The 9,452-nt window shown below is 35.7% G+C and overlaps 1 protein-coding gene across 1 annotated transcript in view; it reads left to right on the forward strand.

Moving 5' to 3' along the window:
* The window catches only part of IPO11 (importin 11), a 200,350-nt gene that overhangs the window by 120,571 nt on the left and 70,327 nt on the right, over positions 1–9,452 (forward strand). Inside the window, exon 27 of the mRNA XM_007451173.1 lies at positions 7,513–7,634. Coding sequence (XP_007451235.1) covers positions 7,513–7,634 — 122 coding nt within the window. The remainder of the gene's footprint in view (positions 1–7,512; positions 7,635–9,452) is intronic.

The raw sequence follows: 9,452 nt of genomic DNA on the forward strand, positions 1-9,452 counted from the left end.
ATCCAAAAGTCATATTTGTTTATCCAAAAGTCATATTAATTGGTTTAATTTTATTTCATTTTCAATGAGCTGAGCTTTATAACCATCATTAGCCAAGTTTAGGATACAGTAAATTAAAGAACCTAAAGATTGAATATATTTTTCGTCTGTCATCAAAAAGGGGGGGCGGTCACATAATTACACAATTTTTCTTATAATACTTTGTTTTGGTTGAATGATAGTTCACATTTCTTAATTTTCATACCTTTCACTTTCATAATTTTTTCTTTTATATGGTCAATTACAGAAAAGTGATTTAACATATCTATCACAGATCTCTCAGCTTTAATATCCAAAATATTTGCAGTAGAATGAGCAGAATTCTAACAGATTTGATATATCAATACTTCCATTCATTATGATACTGGGAGCCCTACCAGTGCAACAAGGCAATAAAAAGACAAATAAAAGCATACAGATAGGAAAAGAATAAGTAAAACTGACTCACTTTGCAAACAACATGATTGTATATTACAGTCTCCAGTAAAACTACTACTAAATTTACTAAGGTCATGGGTTACTTGGTCAATATATAAAAAACAATTTTATTTCTCTTCACTACCAGTGAACAACTGGAAACTGAAATTCTCAAAACACGATTTACAATAACATTCAAACCTAGAAATATTTAGGATACAGTTAACAAAATGTGTGTAAGACAGGTACAGTAAAAACTACTAAACATTGCTGAGAACATTAAAAAACATCTCAGTAAATGTATATGTATGCTCATGGATTAGATGATTCATTATTGCTAGGATAAAAATTTTCCCTGAAAATTTTTTTTTTGTAGAAATTGGCAGGCTAATTCTAAAACTTATATAGAAATGTAATGGACCTAGAATAGCCAAACCTACTTTAAACAAGAACAAAGTTGAAGAATATATAATACTATCTGATTTCAAGACCTATTATAAACCTATACTAACCAAGAAAGTGGGATAGCATGAAAATAAACATTTAGGTCAAAGAAACAGAATTGAGTTGGAAAATAGGTGCACACGTTAATGGTCGGTTTATTTTTGACAAATGTACCAAGGAAATTTAATGCAAAAAAGACAAGTCTTTTATTTATTTATTTATTTTATTTATTTTTTTTGGCTGCGTTGGGTGTTAGTTGCGGCACGCGGGGTCTTCCTTGAGGCTGCTTGCGGGATCTTTCATTGTGGTGCGGGCTTCTCTCTAGTTGTGGCATGTGGGTTTTCTTTCTCTAGTTGTGGCGCGTGGGCTCTGTAGTTGCGGCACGCGGGCTCTCGTTCAGATGTGCAAGGTCAGTAGTGTGGCACGCAAGCTCAGTTGTTGTGGTGCACAGGCTTAGTTGCCTCATGGCATGTGGGATCTTAGTTCCCTGACTAGGGATCGAACCCGAGTCCCCTGCATTGGAAGGCAGATTCTTTACTACTGGACCACCAGGGAAGTCCGGAAATAGACAAGTCTTTTAGATGAATAAAGCTAGATTAACCTATAACATGCAAACATATATGTGTATACATATGTATTTATTTATGTGTATATGTGTGTAACTATATACGTGTTTTATATTTGTATAACATAAACCTCATTGGAGGGCACAGTAACTTTATGTTTTGGTTTTAGGTGACACACTCATTCACATATTCCTTGAAATTCTTCCCTTCTTTAGATTCCATGACACTGTAAGTTAATTTCCCATTGATTTCCTTCTTGGTCTCATGGGTTTCACTTCCTAGTAAACCATAAGCATTTTCTAAGACTTAGTCACTGACTCTGCTTATCTCCAGCCACAGTCACTCCTTTAAGGGAGGCCAACTCTGACCTTTCCCTTACAATCCAGTCCCAGTATCTTTACGTCAAGTTCTCTGTTTTCTTTGAGCACTCAGTGTCCTCTGACATTTCTTCTTTTGTGTGTCCATTATGCTTAATCTGTATTTCTCTCTCATTTATTCAAAAGTTTTCTCATCTTCTATTGTAGAACAGCTCTCCCACCTCCATCCTTTTTTCCTGTGGCCTTAGTTTATTTAAGGGCCTGGGCCAGTTATCTCAAAGAACTTTGAGCCCTGTCCTGGTATCATTTAACTTATTCCTTCATCCCCTGTATTTTTGTAAGCCATGTTAAATCCATCTTCTTTTCACCTCCATTGCTGCTGCCATAGCCCAAGTGCTTTTCTCGTGACTGGAATATTACCATAACCTCTAATATTGGACTTCCTCCAGTCCCTCTTCTACAGGTCAGCTGAATGGTCTTGCAGATTGAATTACAGAATTGCTTACTTGCTTGTCTTCTCCATTTGACTGTGAACTCCAAGGTCACAAAGCTAGAAGATGGTAGAGTTGGGGAGATGTACCATATTTTTCTTTTCATGGCTTCATCTGTATATAGGGGTACATACCTCAGTTGGTGATGAAAGTTCTGGAGGCTCAGAAGTCCAAGATCAGGGTGCCAGCATGGTTGGACTCTGCCATTTCCTGAATTGTAGCCTGCTGACCTTTCACTGAGTCCTCATGTGGTGGGAAGGCAGAAATTATTAAAATGGTTTGATAACGATTTGTGCTACATAGCTTGTTAGACAGTGTTAAAATATCAATTTGTATAAAAAATAAGAAAGATTAAATTAAAAAATTTTAATTTATAGTTTTTGATTTTTAAATATTTTCATTTTCATTTTACTTCAAGTGATTGTTAGTAGCAGCATGATTTAATCTGGAAATGAGTCACCTAGCATAGTATGTATTTGCATGAATGGAGAAGATCTGAAAATATAGCTTTACTTGTTATTAGACCTTAAAGGAAATTTGCCTCTCTGCTATCCTGTGCTTAACACCATCTTTCTACCCAAAATAATATGCTTTGCTAATCCAGGGCAGACTAACTAATGGATAGTTCTTTAGGTGCTGTGCATTTAAGAGTCATCATGTGATCGGTCAACTATACTCCAATATAAAATCAAAATTAAATTTAAAAATAAATAAATAAAAGTCATGTGGAAAATTTTCTGAAATGTCCTGTTTCCCTGTGATCGCAAATGTCTTAGGTTTACATTTTAAAAAAATACACGAGAGTAGGCCACCACCTCCATTGGGTTAAACATCAAAATATACAGAAATAATGACCTGTGGCTGGTGCTGTTACTATTTCAACCCTTTGACAATATGAAGGATTGAAGAGAGATGTTATAGGTTCAGACTTATTTCTCTCACTGTATTTAGAGCACTGGCTTTTCATGGAACACTTCTTTTTTCACTTTTCAATGTGAAGAAGAAATGTTTTTCACGAAAAATTTGACCAAAAATTGTCAGGCCATCATGTTTGAGTCTAGAGACTACGGGAATGAAAGAGAATGAAATATTATTGTAGTTCAAATGGCTACTTTTGACTGTGAGCACAGTTTTAAAGAACATCAGAATCAAATAGGACTAGGAAAATGAGTTCCAGTAAATCCAGGTAGCTTTGAAGCAAGCAAGGATTTTGCAGAAAGGTTTGTCTCTTCTAAACACTTGAAAACAGTTGTCAGATAGTAGAGAAAACCAAGTTAATTAAGAGTGATTTAATATCTTTAGGAAAGAAGTTGGGTTCATTGCAGAAGTCACCATTAGAACAGTTCCACCTCTAAGCATTTGCTAGTCAGAGTCTTTCAGAGTCATTTTTTTTTTTTTTTTTTTTTTTTTTTTTTTTTGTGTTACGCGGCCCTCTCACGGTTGTGGCCTCTCCCGTTGCGGAGCACAGGCTCCGGACGCGCAGGCTCAGCGGCCATGGCTCACGGGCCCAGCCACTCCGCGCACATGGGATCTTCCCGGACCAGGGCACGAACCCGCGTCCCCTGCATCGGCAGGCGGACTCTCAACCACTGCGCCACCAGGGAAGCCCCAGAGTCATTTTTTATATTGAATGAAGAAAACTTTTTAGACTGATAACGTAATTTAGAATTTAGAGCCTTAGGGTATTGAAGAATGGTACTTTTGCTGTAGGGAAGTTTGCTAGAAAATGACAGTATTTGTAGGCCCTTTTTCTCTTTAGGCTTCCTCTTTCTTCTGAGGGATAGCATCTATCTTGTTGTAAACAACTGTTGTGGAATTCAGGATGGGAAAACAGGCTTTTGGGATGAGGGTGTTTCGCCATTCAGCGTTCTGATTTTTATTTAAGTCATCTGTTTAATTTGTTTCTCACCTTGCCTTCCCCCTGTTCTTGATGCCTTGAGTTGGAGTTTCTTGGATTTTATTTTTGCAGATACTGTATCTTTGGACTCCTTTAGGAGGGGTGAAAGCATTCTAGAAGGTTCTAATTGTTCTTTGTACAGATTCCCAGCTAGTTTTCCTGTTTTGAGCTCTGTGCCTCACCTCTGTCTTTGTGGCCTGATGATTGCAAGGTTCTGAAAACCAAGTCTGTTTGCATTAGATTATTATTCCTCTGGCAGGCAGTTTGGTTCCAGGCTTTTCTGTTCGGCCAAGTCACTTACCACTCTTTCATTCACCTGCCATCTTCCAAAAACTCGTAGCCATCTTTACCCATGTAGTTTCTCCTCTTTTATATACCTTGGGGGGTTATTTGTTTGCTTTTTTTTTTTTGTTTGTTTGCGATATGTGGGCCTCTCACTGTCGTGGCCTTTCCCATTGCCGGACGCACAAGCTCAGCGGCCATGGCTCACGGACCCAGCCGCTCCGCGGCATGTGGGATCCTCCCGGACCGGGGCACGAACCCGTATCCCCTGCATCGGCAGGCGGACTCTCAACCACTGCGCCACCAGGGAGGCCCTATTTGTTTGCTTTTTATATTTCTTTACTCTCATTTTAGTGGGATTTCAGAGGGAGCCAGCAAATGCATATGTTCAAAGCTAAAATTGTTTTCACAATGTCAGTATGCTTCTAGGGTAAATAACTTTTATATAAAGATGCAATAAGGTGTGTACAGCTGCGTAATTGGAGTAATATTATCTGTTTATCTTTCTATAAAACTAAGACTGAGCTCAACTATTCCTTAAATATTTCCTTGTTTTCTAGAAACTTTGTCATCTAACTCTTTCTGGTAATATCCCTTAATTTAGACTTTATAAATTTGGGGGGAGGAGTGAAACATTTTGGTAACTTCAGTTCTACAAGGTAAGAAGATGACTTTCCTCAAGACCTGCTGCTTTGATTATAAGACTTTTTCTTTAATCAGTCATAAGTGTTTGACTTGAAACAGCACACATCTTTCTAATAGTAGAGAGATTGAAGGTACTTTTTTGTTTCCACACAGTGAATGATGTTTCATGAAATTTTATGTAAAAATGACATTTTATTGCTTGAATAGCAACTGGTATGAAGCTTAGACTAAGAAGATAACATTTGGAGAGAGAAATAAAAAAAGATCGTCATTTGCATAAACATATTATTCTGTTCCTACAGGGAATATAATTATATAAAATTACTTAATTCTTATAGACAACATTTATAACTCATATTCTTTAAAGTTGTAAAAATGATGGAACCAGTCAGAAATAAAATTCTGTCTTTCTACAGTAGATATTTATTTAATCGTGGTATCTTCAACATGATCCGCCAGGGTAGATTTTGGCATACATTATCAAAGTAGAGAAATCTCATCATCTTTTTATTATGCTGCTTAAGAAATACCTTGATTTTAGAAGTTAGTTCTCTGAAATACTGCAGAATTCTTTTTTTGCTTTATGATTCACTATAAATGGTTATCAACATGTGTTACAGTTGTCTTGTTTCTATTTTTTGTTATGTGCTGTTGTTAAATATTTTCATAATAGAGGAAATAAATGTAAGTTATAAATAAATAAAATTAGACCATAGAGATACTTGTCTTTGCTGATTGCATCTTCATTTCAACCACATATATTATTATAGCTTTAGTTGTATATATTATATTTTAATAACTGGATATTTGCTTTTGTATGGTTATGCTTTATTTTTTAGATCTTGCTTACTAGATATTAATTGCAGTAAGTCTATAAAATATCTGAGCCATTTGTTTCCAAATTAAGTACAAATTGAAGACACATGGTATAAATCAGCAGTTACTGGACTGTATTGCTTCATTGTGCCCTTAATATGTTAGTAATATTTTCACAATGCCTCTAGGCTAAAAGAAATATAAATAGCTAACTGTTCCTTTTATTAAGTAGTTAGATCCAAACAAATTAATTTGTATTCACGTCCTAATAACTTAGTATCTATTGAAAATTATACACAAAAATCTGAAGAATAATATCTTTATTTCATTCTTAAATAAACACAGTTACTGATTAATGGAATGTGTATACCTATTGGGCAACAGCCAAGTTCTTAAACCTTAGAATCATGTTGGATACCTCCACTTTCATCTTCTGTTCTACCTTGATTTTTTGGTAGTACTTTGCAAAGATATGAAGTCATCAAAAGGAGTGTAATGTTAAAACTGGGAACTATCTTGAACTAGTAGTTTTTGCAGTGTCTGACGGAGTCATTAGGTTTCTCTGAATAATTTTAAATATTTTGTGAGTTTACTGTGGCATCTTGGGATGCACACAGTTTGGGGAACTCAAATATAAATAATTGCCTTAAACTAATAAGTGTTTCCTTGACTATTTATTATTTTTCAGAATGTGTTGGAAAAAAAAATGTGTTGAAGCATTTTTTGGAAACAAATGTAGAAGCACAAAAGTAGGAAAGTATGGGAATTCGAGGTTGATCTTACATTACTAAAATCCATGAAGTACAGATTCTGATATTAAATGCATTCTTTAAAAGGTGCGAGAAGTGTACAGGTGTTTATAAGCAAACCCTGGGACCCATTTTCAGTCTACATGATGAGTACACTTGGTCCTGTTTTACTTTATAGATTCTAACTGTATCAGTTACGGGTTTTCAGAAAAATAGAACCAGTTCTGTGTATATGGAAAGAGAGAGAGATTGAGAGAATATACACATGTAGAGGCGCACATACACGAGAAGGGGGGTGGATTTTAAGGAATTGGCTCATACGATTGCAGGGACTAGCAATTTCTAATTTTGTAGGGCAGGCTGCAAATGAAAACTCAGGCAGGATTTCTGTTACAGTCTTGAGGCAGGGTTTCTTCTTTCTAGGAAACCTTAGTTTTTGCTCTTAAGGCTTTCAACTGATTGAATGAAGCCTAACCCACATTATCTAGGGTAATCTTCCTTACTTAAAGTCAACTCATTGTAAATGTTAATCTTATCTGCAAAATACTTTCATGGCAATATCTAGACTAGCATTTGACCAAACAGCTGGACCCTTAGCCTAGATGAGTTGAATAAGTCTATTTGGCTCTCAGAGTTAATTGGCTCTCAAGATTAATTAGAGTCATTTTCTGGTTTTGCTCAAATTATTTTTTTCCAGCTCAAGGCTTGCCCCAAATTCTTATATTCCAATTCTCTGGTTTGCTGGAATTGAACTTTAGCCATTCCTTATGAGGTTTTAGCCTTTAACAGTACTTATCCACAAGTAAATAGCATTTCAAATATTTGAGATGCCTCCTGGTCTTTTTTCAGATGGACCAGCTTTTGGGAAATATGATTGAAATGTGGGTTGATCGCATGGACAATATTACCCAGCCTGAAAGAAGAAAACTTTCGGCTTTGGCTTTGCTTTCTCTTCTGCCATCTGATAATAGGTGAGGAAATGTTTTCTTAAAATTTGTTCTGTTAAAGCATCAAAATGTTAGCACTGTTTTGGCCATTGGTATTGCTGTGTGTTGCTGGGCAGTGCTGTTTTATGCATATGTATGCTAATTTTGTTAGTAGATAATGATGTGGCAAGTGTTGGTCTAGATATAAAAAGATGTGCATGGAGTGGTGGGCACTGCTATTTAACTTGGTTATGTTCATTTTACCAATTTCATTTTTGTCTGAATTCCCATTTTTTAAAATAACCAGATTTTGTTAGACTTATTTTAGGTCCTCTTTTTATATGAATATATTAAATATATAATATTTCAACGTCAGTAGCACTTCATAAAATATCCTCTTGGTGATTCAAAATTTTGTTACATAATTTTGTTGTTATTTATTTTGGATTATCTCTAAAGAAGCTTACAAGTTATTGTTTTCTCCTTTCTTAGATGAAGTCATTATATTATACTTTATAGTAAAACTTTGTTAAAATTTTCATTTCCAAAAGTAAATACAAAATGCTTTGATTTTGGACATTTTTCAAAGAGTATCTTGGTTGGTTTTTTTTTTTGGCTTTTATCCCTGTCTTTGTTTGGCATTATATGCTTTTTTGGAGCTACTTTTAATTTTACAGGCATAAAAGCAGGCCTTTTAAGACTTGATACTATGTGAGAAGAATGATATATTAGATCTTTTTGTCTTAGGGAATTTTTAGAGCACATTTATCCTAGTGATAAATTAGTGAAATAAGTGCAGTTAGCTTTAGAAATTCTTCTAAAAAATTATTATTTATTTCTGGTATGGTAATTTGGATTAAGAACACAGGTAATTGTTTAGTCCTAACACCATAACAATAGATAATAATTTTTGAGCACTTATTGTTACCCCAAAACCGGGTTTGCCTCTTGGTGGGTGTCAAGCCAAAAGGTAGAACCAAATCAAAGACTGGGAGAAGGAAGGATTTACTACTTGCAACAAGTAAGAAGAGCACTGGGGATCTTTCCCAATGGAGTGTTTCCATGAACAGCAAAATTTGGGAAGTTTTAAGCTAAGGGTACATGCATATTCGTGAAGGTGCTTGGGTGTTTGACAGAGTCCAGGCTTTGGTTGATTGAAGTCATAGGGGTCAGTGAAGGTCAACATCATCATCCCTTACGTTCCAGTTGATCTGGAGGTTGAGTGGCTAGGAGGTTTAAATTCTGCAGAACTGCTTAAGAGTGCTTCATGCTAGTCTTTACTATTGAAACAGAACTGAGTTTTTACAACTAATTTGTTATCTTTGCTCTTGCTACTTCTCTTGCTTGATAACAGTTCGTTCTTTTGTTTCCTTAAGATCATTATTACCAAGTACTGCTCAAGGTTAAGCATTGTGGCCAGGCTTAGATCACAGAATGACTTAGGCCAAAAATGGCTTCTCTTATGTCAAAGCCATGCCTGATTCTCTTTCTCTGGGGACCCCCTACCTTATATGCTTACATTACCATATGCATTATATTTTGCTGAGTACTTTACATTTATATCTCATTTAATTTTTAAACTGTCCTCAGTTAGAGGCATGATTGTCTTCTTTTTATAGAGCAAAGAAATAACTTAATGTTAAATGACTTGCCTAGGATCTGGCAAGTGGCATGTTATAGGGCAAAGTTTGACCTTGGGCAGCTTGATGGCAGAGCTTGCCCTTTGAACTACCAGGTGTGCTGCTTCCCAGGTGGATGTACAGAAGACGAACATTATTTCCTCAATGTGAAGCTGAGTGGTGTCTTATTTATTTTTGGAAACCAAATTGAAGTTACCAACATTTTAACTTACTGCTCTTTCCC

This window comes from Lipotes vexillifer, unplaced genomic scaffold (assembly GCF_000442215.2).
Source record: "Lipotes vexillifer unplaced genomic scaffold, Lipotes_vexillifer_v1.1 scaffold1362, whole genome shotgun sequence".
In the NCBI taxonomy this organism is placed as follows: domain Eukaryota; kingdom Metazoa; phylum Chordata; class Mammalia; order Artiodactyla; family Lipotidae; genus Lipotes; species Lipotes vexillifer.